Here is a 17100-nt window from a genome sequence, read left to right on the forward strand (position 1 = left end):
CTAGGGTCTTTTGGGCGGTTGCTAGGGTATTTTGGGTGGTTGCTAGGGTGTTCTGGGTGGTTGCTATGGTATTCAGAGCGGTTGATATGGTGTTACTAGGTGGTTGGTAGTTGTCACAGATGGTTACTATGGAGTTTTTATAGAGTTCTTACTTAACTAATCGCTATTAGCATGTAGCTATTCACTGCTAGCATGTGTAGCATGTTGAAAGTGCTGTTTGCTAGCATGAGTCAAAAGAGCCAAACCTCATCTCTATACGATGTTCTGATACAGAGATATAGGTCTTGCAAAACGGTTGCTAGGATACTCAAGTTTGGTTGCTATGGAGTTGCTTGGGAGCTGGGAGCTTTAAACTTAAGAAGTTTAAATTGGTTTAAAGTTTAAAGTAGTTTGAAGTTTATGACAGAGAGATAGATAGATAAATAAGTTAGATAGATAGATACACACACACACACACACACACACACACACACACACTCAAACAGACTACCTCGCTCACACACTCACTCAGACACACACACACTCACACACTCAGAGTTTATGAGTTTAGAGTTTATAAGTGTATAAATTGATGAGTTTATAAGTGTACAAGTTTTTGAGTTTAGAGTTTATAAGTTTAAATGAGTTTAGAGTTCAGAGTTTATTAATTTATGAGTTTAAGAGTTCATAAGTCTATGAATTCATGAGTTTATTAGTTAATTAGTTATTAAATTTATATATATATATATAGTCCTGGCATTCTTTCTTGTGGCTCAGTGACACACCTGAATGAAAGGCTCATTATGCAAGTCGTTGTCTTCTCAGGTGTGAACCACTCAATATTCATGATGGTGTTGGATCATTCACGCCCACTCGCATATTGCCTTTCCAAACAAAAAATGTCTTACAAAATTTAAATCAATGTATTGTTTTATGTGAACGATTAGGGAGGATGATTTTCACATCATTTTGAAGAAAAAACTCTAGGCGACAAAATGCATCATTCAGAAGTCTTATGGACACATATTTAGTATGTGTTTTGTGGGGTTTTTTAATAACCATGCATAAACATTATTCTCTCAAAAATAAAAACATGTACATACATGTTGCTCACACATTATGGTAGCCCTGTTTGTGCTAAATAGAGTGTAATTATACCTTTGCCATTAATATGTTTATAAGCAACTGAAAAAAGCACAAATGTCAGGGCATGTCAGAACATCTCAAGGACCCCAAAAACACCTTAGGCCCCAGAGGGTTAAGTCAATTTGTGGATTTTTACATTAAGGACATTGTGAAAACTTTACCATTTTATGTGGCAGAGACTGCTGATGTCCTAAACTTATTGACTGACATCTGTATGCCTGAATGCTCGTTCCTGGTGACATTTGATGTTGAGGCTTTGTATACCAACATCCCACATGAGGGGGGTTGGAAGCTATAGACTTTTACTTGGACTCTAAAAAACATGAATTGCCTGGTGAACTGTTGATGAAACTCACTAAGTTCATTCTGAAATCTAACTACTTCATGTTTAACAAAGAATACTTTCAACAAACACAAGGCACAAGCATGGGGTCTCCGTTCGCTCCCAATTATGCAAATTTGTACATAGTAGTAGTAGTACCCTTTTGCTGCTAATGTATTGTTTTATCACAGATTTATTGATGACATCCTCTTGGGGTTCTTTGGCAGTGAAGGTCAACTTAAGTCTTTCAATGATTTTATTAATTCCACTGACCCTTACAGTCAACATACTATCCATTGTTTAGACTTATTAATCACTGTGAATGGTAAAAGAAAATTAGACATCTCCATATACCGTAAGAAAAATGACAGAAACGCCATATTACATGCTACTAGCTTCCCTGACCATCTCAGTGACAACATCCCCTATGGGCAATTTATTAAGTGGAGAAGAATTTGTAACAAGGAAGATGACTACAACGTTAAGGCTAATGAAATGGCAGAAAGATTTAAACCGAGGGGGTACAGTCAGACCCTTATTGATACAGCTATGGAGAGGGTTAATCAGAAGGATAGAGGAGAGCTATTACATCCTCGCGTAGACAACATGAACAAGAAAAAAGAATTACTTTTGTGCCGGAATACTCTACTGCTTCGAGACAGGTTAAAGGGGTCATATAATGGTACATGCACTTTTACAAGCTGATTGTACTGAAATGTGTGTTGGCAGTGCCTGTACACAAATATCATAAAATGATAAAAATCCATCCAGTGTTTTTTTTTTAATCTTCTTATATGTTTCCTCCTATCTCAAATCAAGCTGTTCGATTTTGTGACGTCACAAAATCGACGCCCCTCCCAAGATGGCTGATTGACAGGAGCGTTTCAACACAGACCCGCCCTCGTGAGCGAGCTGTCAATCATAGCCCGCGCAGACCGGCGCGTTCAGTGTTGATAGCTGGAGCACTGAGTAGAATGGCGTCTAAGCGATTGTGGTGTTCTGTTCTTCGGTGCAATAATGAACACAGCAGTCATGTTGATGTTCCTAAATCCGTACAGCTGAAGACGCAGTGGCTGAGTTTGTTTTCGAAGGGAATATTCCCCACGATCAACGTCAATGCTTTCATGTTTGCGCGAATCATTTCACCAGACTGCTTTACAAACGAGGTCAGTAAAGCTGGTTATTTGCTAAGAAGCTGCTCCTGAAAAAAGGATCAGTACCAACTATTCGTGTTCCTGCTGCACCTCCAGAAGAAGTGAGTGTAACGTTTTATTGACCTTTATATTAATCTTTGCAAATCGCTTGCACGCTTCACGATGAATGCGGCTATTTTTACACTCAGGGTACATTACAGCATGTTTTCTATGTATGACGTTCTCAATATAATTCATAATCCCATGTTTATAATGAACAACGCGTTATGGTTATTGTGTTATAAACGGTGTACGCACAGAACAGAGGGGCGGGGTGAGAAAAGCTCATTATCATTTAAAGACACATGCACTTAAACGGCGTGCTGAAAACAGAGCTGTTTTTGACCCGGTAAAATTTGTGTTTTCTTACAGTACTAATGAGAATTTTTAATTAAAGTATATTACAAACTTTTAATTTAGACCCTAAAGAATCATATTAGCTTGTACAAAAATTACATTATATGACCCCTTTAAAAAGATCATAAGTTGACACTGGAAAGTCCTGGAATGTGACCGCAATCTTAATCATTTGTCTTCTAAACCTCGTTTCTGTTTTAAAAGAGGCAGAAATATTAAGAGACATGGTGGGTTAGTTCTATGTACCAGGAACCTACACAGACAAACTGGCTTTCTCAGCAAGTCTATGGGAATTATAGATGTGGTAGATGTGCTCATTACGCCAACACTATAGACACTAAAACATTCAGTCACCCATACTCCGGACGAAAATATAACACCAAAGAATTTATAAATTGTCTAACCATGTCATTTATGTGCTGATATGCCCTTGTGGCCTTATGTATGTTGGGCAAACAAAACGCAACCTTAAGCTGAGAATCGCAGAACATAAGGCAGCCATCAGAAACTGTAACCTTGACTATGCCATTACTAAACATTTTTCAGAGAAGAATCATCTGCTGCCTCCCTCAGGTTTATTGGTATTGAGAGGGTATTGCCAAACCCTAGAGGTGGTAACATAATCAAACAGCTCTTTAGTGCAGCAGACTAATGGCATATTTCAAGAGAATCGTTCAAATTGGTATACAAGCATGACATTTGGCACAGATACTCTCTAAGGGTCACTTTTTGGGAAAAAGGCGTTGGCCACCCAAAAATTAAACATGGCGGCCATTTTTTCAAGATGGCCGCTATTTCTGTCAAATGCTCATTATGTCAATCTTCAAACAGTGATTTAGGCATAACCTTTTGTGAAAATACTCTCTTCAGAATGTTTTTTTGGAAAACGGTGCTTGTCCCTCAAAAATTCAAGATGGCAACCATTTTTCAAGATGGCCGCCATTTCTCTTGAATCCTTACATCTTTTTTCAAATGGTAATGCTATCATGAAATTTGGTACAAATATTCTTCAAGGAACATTATCATGGAAAAAGGTGTGTGCCACTCAAAAATTCAAGATGGCCATGTTTCCATGAGGAAGCTGATAGCCGCATCTATGTACATGCCACAGAGGAGGGCAGCAAATATATAATGATACAAGCCAATGACACTGATATTCTTGTTATAGCATTGAGCATCTTCCCATCCAAGGATCTTGGTCTCCAGCAGCTGTGGGTTGCATTTGGGCATGGTGTGAGCCTACGGTGGATTGGTGTTCATGACCTGTACCATGTTATTGGGCCGGTCAAGACCAAAGGCATTTTATTCTTTCACGCCTTTACAGGTTGTGATACAGTATCAGCCTTGAAAAATGGTTTCCATTCTGAATTTTTACTGGCCACCTTGCCGTGGTGGAGAGGCTTGTGTACTCCAATGAACCTGAGAGCTATGCCGGCGGGGATTTTATATCCCTGGCAAGTTTAACTAAGCCGGACAGGTCAAAGGAGAGGAGGCAGACAAAGCAGACATTATGACTATTTGTCAGAAATGGTGGCCATCTTGAAAATGGTCGCCATCCTGAATTTTTGAGTGGCACATACCTTTTTCCAAAAGAGTGTTCCTTGAAGAGTATTTCTGCCTAATTTTATGCTTGCATCACCATTTGAACAATTGAAATAATTAATATTCGACAGGAACGGTGGTCATCTTGAATTTTTGAGGGACAAGCATCTTTTTCCATTAACATGTACTTTAGAGAGTATTTGTATCAAATGTTATGCTTGGATCACTGTTTGAATAATTGATATAATAAGCATTGAATAGCAATGGCGGCCATCTTGAAAAATAGCCGCCATATTGAATTTTTGAGTGGCCAACGCCTTTTTCAAAAATAGTGGCCCTTAGAGAGTATCTGTGCCAAATTTCATGCTTGTATACCAAAGTGAAATTTTTTTTTACTAATCTGCTGCACTATTATAGCCCTCTTTGCTTATAGATTTAGACTGACTGTCACACAATATCCTGTATGTTTAATGGCCAGGTCCCCCAATTACACCAGTGTATAGTGTATGAGTGAAGTTTACACATTATTTCCTTTGATATGTATTCTAAGGAGTGGTTACGAAATTAGTACAAACATCCTGAAATGTATCCATTTAGAGCATTTTACTTCAGTGTAGTATATTCTTTAATTTGATCTGTTTTACTGTTCTCTTTTGTTCTCTTGTACTGAACTTTTCTTTGAAACAGAGCGGAAACATAACAGCAGACAGCGTCCGGAAAAGCTTCTTGGAGTGGGAGGCTGTCTGAGTCGAAGTGGACAAATTATGCCAGGAGGACCACTTTGACTGCCCAGCGTGCAGCCCAGACATGCTTGCAGTATCCGTTGATGGAAACCGCAAGCACTACAGATTCAAGAGTGCAGCAAGGTACTTACAAAATCCTGTGTGTGGATTGACGGTTCATTACTTTGAAAGTGACTGCTGTGAATTGAAAAACATATGAATATTTAAAGTTGATATGTATCTCTTATTTAGATCGGAGGAACAAGCCATCTTTGATGGCGTGTTCATCGCGAATGATGATGACGTCGCAAGATTCGTGGACTATGTCCATACCTCAACCAGTCAAGTAAACTTGCACAACTTCACTATATTTACCTATAAAACACCACGTCCTACAGAGGACTTTGTTTGAACAAGTTTGGACTGTTAACTAGGGGTGTTCGGTTCCGTTTTTTTTGGAGTCGACTCCGACTCCCGACTCCTAATTTTGGAGTCGGTGGAATCGACTCCTCGACTCCATTTACTTTGAATTAAAATAGGGTCAGGATCCAGAAGGTGCGTCTCAATATGCTTCCTCGTTTCTCGCTCGTATGTCCTACGACCCTGAAACCGATCGAGCTCCGCTCTCATGTAGGACATCTAAATTCTTTAATTCCACCGGGAGGAGGGCGAGGAACGAGGAGGCTTCCTGAGGAGTCAAGAGCGAGGATACAAATGTTTCCTATACTAAAATGTTTAATCAACTAAACCTTATAAATCCCCCTCCTTTTCACATCGCAGCTTCTTCAAATCATATTTAAGTGTGCAATATGTTAGTATTAAGCATTAAACTTGTAAAAGCAGACTTGTTTTAGACAGTGTATTTATCTATTTATTTTGTATATTATTTTATATAATTTTAATGTAGTGAAGCTATGAACTTTAACTTAAGCATGTTTAACTTTATTTTTTAACTTTTTTTGTTTAACATTGAAAAATATTAGTTATATTATTACCAATAATAACTGTTGTTTAATAATAGTTTTTAATGCACTTGTCATTTAATAATAGAAAATGAACTTCATATAGAGTGAGTACATGCCATTTCACTAATGTTAATGTTCCATCCTCGCATCCTAAGGGGATGGAGGTAAGAGGAAAGGAAACAAGGATGCATATATAAGAATTGACAAGCACACAAAGCATTACATAGTTTTTGTTATACACTTAATTTACTCCCTTCAGTTTTCAGAAGTACAACACTAAACACTATACTCTTATTTACACAGCACTTGTCTTTTAATGTCTTATTTAGGGATAACCTACATGATTACATACATTACCTGGAAATTATAGATATCAAAGCTCTTCTGTAGAAAACGTCTAATTTTGTATACAAATAAGTAAAGGTCATTATTAAAATGTTTAATATTGAAAAATTAATCAACACAGACAAGAAATAAAAATCACCTCTAAGAATGCCTATATGAAATAAAAAAGTATATTTAATGACTGATTGCAACACATTACCAGTTTTATTGCCGTTTTTGCATTTCATAAACACAGAGTTGCTACACATACTATAATACATCATATATTATTCATAAATATGCAAAACCTGCCAATGTATAACAGCATCAAATGTTTTGAAAATGAGAGGTGAATTACTTGCAGTATAAACATTTATTATTAATCTTAAGATCACAGATTTTCATTTACCTTCATTTTTACTCTCTGTAACAACTTATTTTAACCTAAAACTAAATTTTAATATACTAAAATATACTAAATATAATAAAATATACAAATCAGTCAAATGTTTTACTGTTCAGAAATTGTCATTCAGATGTAAGGCAAACAAAGGTGTATCCTTGTTTTAAAAAGATGCTACGGCATATTGCTATTCAGAAAGAGTGTCATCTGAACTTGTTTCGGGTGAAGCCTTGACCGTTTTTTTGAGATTAGTTCTCCAGCTTTTGAAAATACCCGTTCACTTGGTACTGAGGTAGCTGGCACACTGAGGTATTTTCTTGCAAGTTCACGAAGCAAATGAAACTTTGCTTCTTTCGCACTCCAGTACTGGATAGGACATTCTGTTCGAACAATGTTGGGCTCTGCCAGGTACAGTTTGAGTTCAGTTAAAAAATCTTGTCTAGGATTTTGTGATGAAACCTGTAAAAACACATTTTTAATAAAGACAGACATGTGTATATTAGAAAAGGCAAAAATCAAATATGTAGTTCACCCAAAAATATCACTTAGTTCTGTATGATTTTACTTAACTTGAGAGAAAATACCTTGAGTTCTTATCCAAAGTGATATGCTTTTATTAAAGGTACACTGTATACAGTGCCTTCCACTAATACTGGAGCAAAGGCTTTTACTGAATAATCTTTTGCTCAGAATATTAACAAACATACTCTGCAAACAACTGCAAACACAACACAGTTGTGAACTTATGATACAGCACATTCTTCCATACGTTATTGCTCACATATGTGAGCAGTTACCATACGATACAAATATGAAGGGAAAAATATCAATTGAACTTTCATGAGTCACCTACTTCTTGAATGGCCCAAGGGTAAGCACAGTAAATAAACAACACATTTTCTATCCCTCTGCTATCCTTTCAATTTAATCTCTTACCTGAGTGTCAAAATCATGCCAAAGTTCATTTGCTGTTGAAGAAGCTAAAGGTGTAGATGCTTGTGCCTGTCCTTCTAAAACAAACATTGCACCTTCAGATGAGAGGCTCTTCACAGCCTCATCAGCCTTCTGTGGACTTATGAATCCGAGTGTTTTGAAGCGCGGATCGAGGATGGTTGCTTTTGACAGAAGACTAACAGAAACAACAAAAACAATTCATTGTACAAATCACAATCGACAAGAAATGAAAAACATGAAATAACTCTGTGAATGCACACTTTCCAAAGTGTTCAGAAAGACCATGGCATAAAACCTAATACAATGGGTGTATGTTTGTGTCATTCCAATCCATTACATTAGCAAAAGTACATCAGCTTTCCACAGCCACAGTATTTCTGACCACAGTAAAAAAATCTATATGCATCTCATGGGGAAACATACCGTGAAGTCTCATAGGCACTGCATCTACGCTGAAGGGTACCATTCAGAGCTTCTGCAAGACGATATCCAATGTTACCTTTTTCTTGTTGCTGCATCATACTTGTGGTGACCTTCTGTAGGTTTCGAACCATAGGAATGCATTTGGATGCTGTTACATTGAGCTCTGCAGAGATCTCCTCTGTTACCTGAAAGAATGGATGGAGAATCTTAAAAGAGAAAGAGAAAAACAAGAAACAAATTAAAAACATTAAAAATTAATTATTAGTTAGCCCAAAAATGAAAATTATGTCATTTACTCACCCTCATGTTTTTCAAACCTGTATGAGTTTCTTTCTTCATCTGACAGTAGCCATCGACTTCTAAAGCATTTTTTTCTACTTTGGAATTTTACTGTTACAGTTAATTCTGTCTCGTTACCAACATACAGAAAACTCAAACAGGTTTCGAACAACATAAGGGTCAGTAAATAATGGAAATTTATTTTTGGGTGAATTATCCTACACAATACAATGAATGGGGCTGTGATTTACCCTCACAGCACTTTCAATCGCATCCCAGTCAGAGCTGAAGAGGACTGGCAGTCCAGCATCTATTGTTGATAAGGCAGCAGACAGTGGGACTTTAACGGCTAGGAAGCGTTCGAGCATCAAGTATGTGGAGTTCCACCTGGTTTCAACTTCTTGTACAAGTTTGTACTCTGGAAGCTTCATTTCCCGCTGATATTTTGAAAGTTTCTCCATAGAGACACAGCTGCTCTTAAAATGTCCAACAATTCTCTTCACCTTCTCTCTGGTTTCGGTTAGCTCAGCAACTGCAGACAGGCCATCCTTCACTATAAGATTTAAGGTGTGTGCGAAACAAGGCATGTGCCTTAAAACAAGTTTTTTTACAGCGGCTATCATGTTGGCAGCATTGTCTGTCACAACGCAACCAACTTTGTTTTCAATGTTAAAATCCCTAAAAATCTCATGAAGAGCTGCTGCTATTTCATCGGCAGTGTGCCTCTGTGGGAACCTTTGGGGACAAAAGAAATTGTAATCACAATTACATGTATGCTTAAAACTACAGGAACACCCAAATAAATGGTAACCCTGCCTATGAAAACCCAAAGATTTACAGTTTTCTACATAAAATCATCCTATACAATGTAAAGAACATTCTGTAAAGACAGGGTAGGGTACTCTGTAAAAGGGTAGCTGACAAATAAGTTTTTAATGTCTCATACGGTGTAACAGCACAAATTTAGAAAAAAAAAAGATCAAATTTCAAGAACTCTCTCTCACACAAAAAATTATTAATTAATTAAAAAATTACCTGTGTACGTCCAATAAACATGACATGAGGCTGTCATCGATAATAAAGTGTGCTGTGACCGCCAAGTATGCTTCTGTGTTTATAGATGTCCACATATCTGTGGTGACAGATATGTGATCAGCTTCCTGTAAACAATAATAATAGTGACAAAATATTGTTAACAAATTTGACAATTTTGTTGACAAAATTTGAACAATACTGTGGCTTTGAAATGTTTTTGATTGTTTGAAATTGAACTGTTTTGACAGCTTTCTCTTGTGGCAACTAGCACCAGCACCCCATCTACCCCTTTATCAACATAGATCAAATGAAGGCATTTAGCAAATGCTTTTATCCAAAGCAATTTACAAAAATTATTTTGTACTTGAGCAATTATAACAGAATATAAGATGGCTTGATCGTGAGAAATTATGATATATAAAAAAATAAGCTGAAATCTAAAACTTCAGACAGAGAATCTATTACAGCAAACAAATGGACTATACACACCTCCATTTTCTTTTTCAAAGAAGTCTTGGTGGTATCATACTGTTCTTCGAGGTTTCTAATTAGTGTTGATCTTGATGGGAGTTGATACCTTGGATCTAAAGCATAAACAAACTCTCTAAACCCCTCATCATTGACAATGTTGTAAGGCTGCATGTCTTTCACCATCATTTTGAGGAGCTTGTTATCAAGCCTTTTCTTTGGAATGCTGTTAGCTGCAATGCAAGAAAAAGATTAAAAGTTCAGTTATTTCACACTAATTGTATAGAACTATGTCACGTAAATAATTGGTCCTAAAGCCTGTTCAAAAAAAAAGAAAATTACTGACAGCCCTAAATAGCAAAAATAATCTGCCTTCACAAGAATAAATATATACATTAATCTATAGTTTCACTCAAACAGAACCCAGCAGTTGCATAAACACAGCCAATAGTTTAAGACTGTGTCTTAAAAACTAGTCTGAACAACTAGAAATTATTTAGGGCTAATTAGTTTTATCTTTGTAATTTAAAATAGACCAATCTTCCTTTTAATGTAACAGACTTAACAAAATTATGACCAGTCTTGAAGAAAAAAATTAATTGACTACCATGTAAGACTAGTCTAAGCAGTTTATGCAACTAGCCTGGTGCAAGTAGTCACAAAAGTAGTGGAAGTACTCCCTATATTACATAAAAACTCACGTAGATAAGGATCCTTAATAGCATACTGGTGCATAACTGTCTGAATCGGACGTTTCGCTGGTGGAGGACAGTTTCCTGACTCAGCTCCCTAACAAACAAAATGTCTGCACATGGTCAGATGAAAAAATGCATACAATATCTTTCATATTACTACACATTACATGGTGTGGGTGGGAAAGGGGGAAATTAAACCAAGGCCCACCATCTTGTCTAATCTTATTCTAAAAGTGACGTATTTTTGTAAGGGTTGTAGGTGATTTTACTGTCATTTAAATTTGATATATATGGACATTAACTCCTAAATAAACTCCTTATTTGGATTTACATTTCATTAGCTGAATTACGTGTTTTATCTTAATTAAATATTTATCTGGGACTGTACAGGAAAACATATAACTAGCGTTACAGCGTTTACCTCATCCATCTCATCTTGACTGGTGCTTGGCCGTTGAAGACTTGCGAGTTCTGTTCGATGAAACGCTTTCAAGTGTTTCCACATGCACGACGTTGAACTGTTGAATTTTAAACAACGTTTACAAATATCACAACAAACTTTAGTTTTGTCTTCGGTCTGGTTGAAATATTTCCACACGGTTGAGGTCGGGGTTGCCATTATAAGTTAATGGATTCAAAAACAGTCATCACTCAACAGTATCACTCAATCAACCACCACTTACCAATTATGGGCATGTCCCACTCTCACCCTGAGGACTGGTACATGATTGGTTTGTAAAACCTACTGCAGTGTTTTGTGCCAATCACAACCAATTGACTGTATTGAACCACATCATGATTGATTGAGCCGCAAAACAGACCCAACAGAAAAAAACTATCTATACATTATTGTTCTTTGTTTTCCTGGCATTACTTATTTTTTCCTCTCATTTCTTTATCTTTTTGTTTTAATTTCCGTATCTTTAAATTCATTATAATCGTTTCGTTATAATGAACTGTTGCTGTGTTGAACTTGAAACACTCGACACTGGGAGTCGATTCCTGACCTGGAGTCGATTCCGACACTAGGGCTAGTGAGAGTCGAGGAATCGACTCTTTTGGAGTCGACTCCCCATCTCTACTGTTAACCATCTTCCATGTTTTAGGTCTCTGGAAGAGGTGTCTGTGGAGGGCAGTGGTCAGCAGCGCGTGAAACGTCTCAGATAAAACAAACGAGGAGGGCCTGGAACTCGCTGTATGTCGTCATGGGGTTCTCCTTCGTGCCCTAAATATGTTCAGGGGGGAGTTTTTTGCCTACCCCCTGTACCTCCAAAAGCAAATGGCCTGTAAGTCAGTGACATTTTTCGCTATGGATGTGGCATGCAAGTTCTGGCCTTACCTCTGGAGAGTGACAGAGAAATGCCCTGAGCTTCAGGATCTCCTCACCATGAGGCCATTTCTTTCTGTTTTTCATGCCAAAGCTCATGATTTCAAATGTGAGGTAAGAAAAAATTATTGTCCATGACATTTTCTTTCCCTGAAAACCTGCATAAGATTGTTGCCACTTAGGTTTTGTTTTCTTTTTTAAAGATAAAATGGAGTGGAGCATATCAGGAGGGGGCTGATTCGACTCTTGGGGAAGAGGTGGAGCAGTGCAATGCCTTCCTCTTGAGGATTGCTGTTACCACAAAGCACATGTCAAAAGCAGGTAAGGTAACCAGTAAATTTTGATTCTGATGACAATGGTGAGCCACTTTTGAGCTCATGCATATATGCTGACTCTGAAAATATAAAGCTCAGAATATTCAAACCAAATGGATGGATCGATTACAATACCATCATCCTATTTTATTTGAAGTGAGGATAATAAGGAAGGGCAGTGTGATAAAAAAACACACGTCAGACTACCATTCACCTACTGTCCTGCCATAGTGCTCTATGCCATTTGCCTACGGTCCTATGCCACTGTTTCATGATACTTCTTCACTATCCTGTGCTATTTACCTACTAAACCGTTCATGGGACAGTAATCCAATGGCACAAGACAGCAGATTAGTACTATACTGTAAGTTATTATCTCTGAAAAGTTTGTGGTACCCAACAAGTCAGCACAGTTTCTTCTCCTTCTGCTACTGGAAAGAAGGGTGATAATCTCATATTTTTTATTTTTGCAGGATGCATAGACATGCTGACGGTGCAACATGCATAGCGGTATTGTAAAATAAGTGGCATATATCACAAAAATATAGGAAAGACTTGCCCAGATATTCTTCAATACAATTAAATATACGGATGGTTGCATGTGTAGTGTCAATTGTATTTTTCAGTGTCTTGATATAAAATATTAAATGTTCATTCCACATATATTGATAGTCCACGTATATACGAATATACTGTATATTTAATCAGTGTTGTATGTGGTTTTCTAATAGTGAAGGTACTTTACAATCCTTATCAACAATAGTCAAAGTTGTAAGCCAGGGGTGTGATTCTTCCAGATAAATCCGGCTTTTCCAACCTGAATTTGCGGGTCGCGCGCAAAGCGCGGGTCGGGTATTGGTAAACATAATGACCACTCACCGCTGTCAACGTTTTTTTGTGCCTCTGATTCATGTCTTCATGTCACTCTGCAAGTAGTCCATTCATTTGTCACAATGGAAATTCATTCAAAGCAGAGCTCCACCAAAGAGCCTGCACTCGTTGCGGAAGGTTATCTAAAGTGTGCTAAGAATTTTGGACGTGTGGGGCAAACTATTTATTTTCTTAGCTGAAGCCGACAACGGGACAAAATAAATGTAAAGAGAGACATAGTGGAGTTCCTATTTTCGTTTTGACAAGCATAATAAATTCTGTTGTCTACCCCTTACATGACCTGGCAAGTGACATTATTCTAAAACGCATAAAACTCCCCCGACATGGTTAGAAAAATTTGTTTCCAATTCATTGCGTGCGCACGCGCGTGTGTGTGTGTAAAGAAATGAGCTTGTTAAGTCGAACTGCCTCGGACATGCATCTACACAAAATAATAGCTTTTTAGTTTTATCTGGGCTTTCAACAAAAGGAAATTCTACAGGTGCAAATCTACCAACATGGCATTAGGCTACCATTATAGGATGTTATAAAATATAATATAATATATAGGACGTTTGCACTGTATTTCATTAAATGTATATAAATTATGTCACTGTGTGTGTGTGTGGTGGGGGTGTGGTGGGTCGGGGGTGGGGGGTGGGGGGTCATGGTAGGTGCGCTGTAAATTTTCCTGCTTTTTTGTCCTTTGCCAATCACACCTATGGTAAGCGTTTCCCTCATTGTCATTTGTGGTTGAAGGCCACAATAGCCCTGCAATGCCATTTGCATAACCTGGAGGCCATGAAAACGGAAATGGACATCACAGACAATCAACTGGAGGGCTGGATCATTGATATCAACTATACTCAACCTTAGCTACAAGTTTAGCCTCTCAGTTACAGAGAAATATGAAAAGATTGTTGAGGCTTTATTTTGCTCATACACCAGAAATAATATCTTTTCATGGAATCAAGCATATTTCTTTTCTCTTCATTTCTTCCACTCAGCAACAACATCCCCAAATGATGCTGATGTTGCTGCTGTTGCCAGCCGAATTGAGGAGCTGGTGGCAAGTGTTAAGAGGAGGTCCCAGCGTCTTTATAAAGATAATGACGAATGCAAAGGATGTGCCCGGATCCGCCAAAAGATCAGGGAGGAATTTTTTTTTTTTTATTCTGTAGTGGAAAAGTATAACACCTTGGTTCCTAATGCAGAAAAAGTGACCTTGGACACCATTCTATCTGACGAGATTGTTTGGCCATGGCAGCTTACACACGGTGGTATGTACACAATTCCGTAGGCTAATGTGAAATAGTCACATAGTGGCACAAAATCTGTCATGCCTCGATTGTAACCCCAGAAAATCTTTAAATACTAACTTAAATACAACCGATTTATGTTTCATCTATGTATTCCAGAGACTGTAGATCTTAGGACAAAGAGGAAGGTGTTCGACATAGTGATGGACATAAGGAGACTTGAGGAGGAGAAGAGGTTTCTTATTGCAGAGATGAACAAGCATTGGAAGTCTCTTTGTACCCATGCAGGCACCCTGAAGCAGATGTCATCCCAGCTTATTAATGTGACATCAGGTATGTATTTGTTATACTTGGCATAATTTACAATATTTCTGAAAGGTTCTAATTAATAAAGGCTCAGTGTGTTTTAACATGTAAGGTGAGACGTGGGGCGTGCTTCAAGATGGTATCCAAGGTCAACAGAGTTTGACGATGAAGAACAAGGAAGCAAGCAACAGCCTGGCAAAGCATGCAAAGAACTGTTATGGTCAAGTTCTGACTGAAACAGAAATTCACTTTGATAGTGATTCTGAGGAATACCATACCAGTAGTGACTCTGAGCAAGATTAAACCGTATTGTCATGGCCAGAGTCCTTTTTTATGCTGTTGTGTGCTGGGGAGGCAGCATTATAAGAAGAGGGCTGCTGGGACAGGTTGGTAAGGAAAGCTGGTTCTGTGTTTGGCATGGAGCTGGAGTTAATCATTTAACAAACCGAGGATAATTTGCAGTAACAGTCTTCTGTCATGCTCAACAATGAGGAGGTCCTTTGTCCCCAGGGCAAACCAGCAACTCAATGACTACGTTTACATGCAGCCAATAACCCGTTCAAAACCGGGATAAACCCGGTCGCGCACGGCCATGTAAACACCGGAAAAAACCCGGATATGCTCATATCCCGGTTTTTAAAAACCCGGATATTATCCCTGGGGTACCCCTTTTCTAACCCGAATATTTGGTCATGTAAACGCGTATCGGCATATCCCCATCAAAAGGAACATTGATTTGTGTTCTGCGCATGTTCTATTCACAAGGAATCTTGGTCTTTTGAGACGGCGCATACAAAAACCCGCGTGCAGTATACCGGAAGTAAACAAGAAGTAGAGGTAAACGTGGCGAGACACAGCACAGCACAACACTTTTGGAGCGAGGAGGAAATCGCAAACAAAGGCGGTCGCTATCTGCCCCGAACTATTCATTATCCGCGTGCTGCTGCTGTTGTTGTTGCCTTTGGATACAGGAAAAAGAATCGGAAATGACGCACATTGCGTCTTAACGTTGTCCGAGTCTCTCCCTGCCCCAACAATCTCATCACTTTGGCCGCTTTCACACTGGCAGTTTAGTGCGGACCGGGGCACAGTTTGCATGAAAAATCGCTAATGTGAACGCTGTCATCGGACCCGGGTGCGCACTAGAGTACCGAACCCGAGACTACCTGGAGGAGGTGGTCTGAGCTCGGTTGCTCCCGAACCATGGCGCGGTTCGCGTTAATGTGCAAGCAACACGGACTCGGGTGCGTGCTTGTTCAGGAAGTATAGTATCCCGCGCATGCGTATCACTGTCGCATCAGTGAAAAATCTTCTGCGAGAAGCAGAAACACGGCGTCCCCTGGATATGTGCTGAATTACACCATGTAATGAACATAAACGTAGTTGTCTCTCACTATGTTGTGCATAATAGCACCAAAAAAACAGACAAATTACAGCTATGCTCAGTCGAGTTGTATTCTCCATGCGTTTTCCGTGTGCGTTTGCGATGACGTAAGATCACTGCAAACGCACCTGGGTTCGATACAATTGAGTGTGAAACCAGACCAACGCTGCGGGGGGCGCCGGGAACTAGCGCACTCGGGTTCGGACCGCAGCAAACGAACCCAGTGGAAAAACGCCCTTAGTCTATTGTCTAGTATCCACTATCCATTTGACTGTCTTACAGACTACACCTGTGCCTCGTTGCTCTAATGGCTCCTGTTGAGTAAAGAGGACTGTGAAACAGAACGAGGCACGCAGCAGTGAAACGCGGCGTTAATTAGCCTCATAATAAATGTTTAAACTGCACTTTGCCTCGCGTGTCCTTTTATGTTGCTTACCCCTTTTCCAACAAGCATTTTAAAAACGGGTTCGTAACATCTTTGACAAAGATTGTTTTAGTAACTCAGTAGCCTATGTATTTTTAATAATGTTTAAATGGTGTAATATTTGTGAATTTGATTATGTAGCCATATTATCCATTTTCTCGCGAGTGCCGTCAAGATTACTCTCTGGTGCTGTGAGCCTAATTCTATTCTCAGGATATTTTTATACCCTACAATTTATAATCGTTCAAATATTGATTGCAAAGGATGGAAATCGACCCAAACAATCTGTAAAATGGTTTAAATGTGCCTTATTCATCACATTCCGTGGCTGTTATTGGTTCATCATTACCATCATCAGTAACAAGATTAATATTCTTTATTTACATCAGTTCAGAAGGTGCCATATACA

The 17100-nt window shown here is 38.6% G+C and overlaps 1 protein-coding gene across 1 annotated transcript; it reads right to left on the reverse strand.

Moving 5' to 3' along the window:
• Nucleotides 1-7047: 7047 nt before the first annotated feature.
• Nucleotides 7048-10217, reverse strand: LOC309497400 (zinc finger BED domain-containing protein 4-like). The gene is made up of 5 exons (XM_082167668.1): nucleotides 10134-10217; nucleotides 8861-9344; nucleotides 8331-8536; nucleotides 7890-8082; nucleotides 7048-7412 (listed from the first exon to the last, which is right to left on the reverse strand). The coding sequence occupies exons 2-5, from the start codon at nucleotides 9230-9232 to the stop codon at nucleotides 7128-7130; spliced, it is 1056 nt and encodes a 351-aa protein (XP_082023794.1). The 5' UTR covers nucleotides 9233-9344; nucleotides 10134-10217; the 3' UTR covers nucleotides 7048-7127.
• Nucleotides 10218-17100: the final 6883 nt, after the last annotated feature.

The sequence above is a fragment of the Leuciscus leuciscus genome (assembly GCF_965113295.1).
Source record: "Leuciscus leuciscus genome assembly, chromosome: 4".
Lineage (NCBI taxonomy): Eukaryota > Metazoa > Chordata > Actinopteri > Cypriniformes > Leuciscidae > Leuciscus > Leuciscus leuciscus.

Bases quoted from the DNA above. Each gene is read 5' to 3' on its own strand.
- LOC309497400 (XM_082167668.1), bottom strand. From the start codon at position 9,232: ATGATAGCCGCTGTAAAAAAACTTGTTTTAAGGCACATGCCTTGTTTC. The intron at 8,083-8,330 runs GTATGTTTCCCC...TGTTTCTGTTAG, and splicing joins AGTGCCTATGAGACTTCACG to TCTTCTGTCAAAAGCAACCA. The intron at 7,413-7,889 runs GTAAGAGATTAA...GTGTTTTTACAG, and splicing joins GGCATGATTTTGACACTCAG to GTTTCATCACAAAATCCTAG.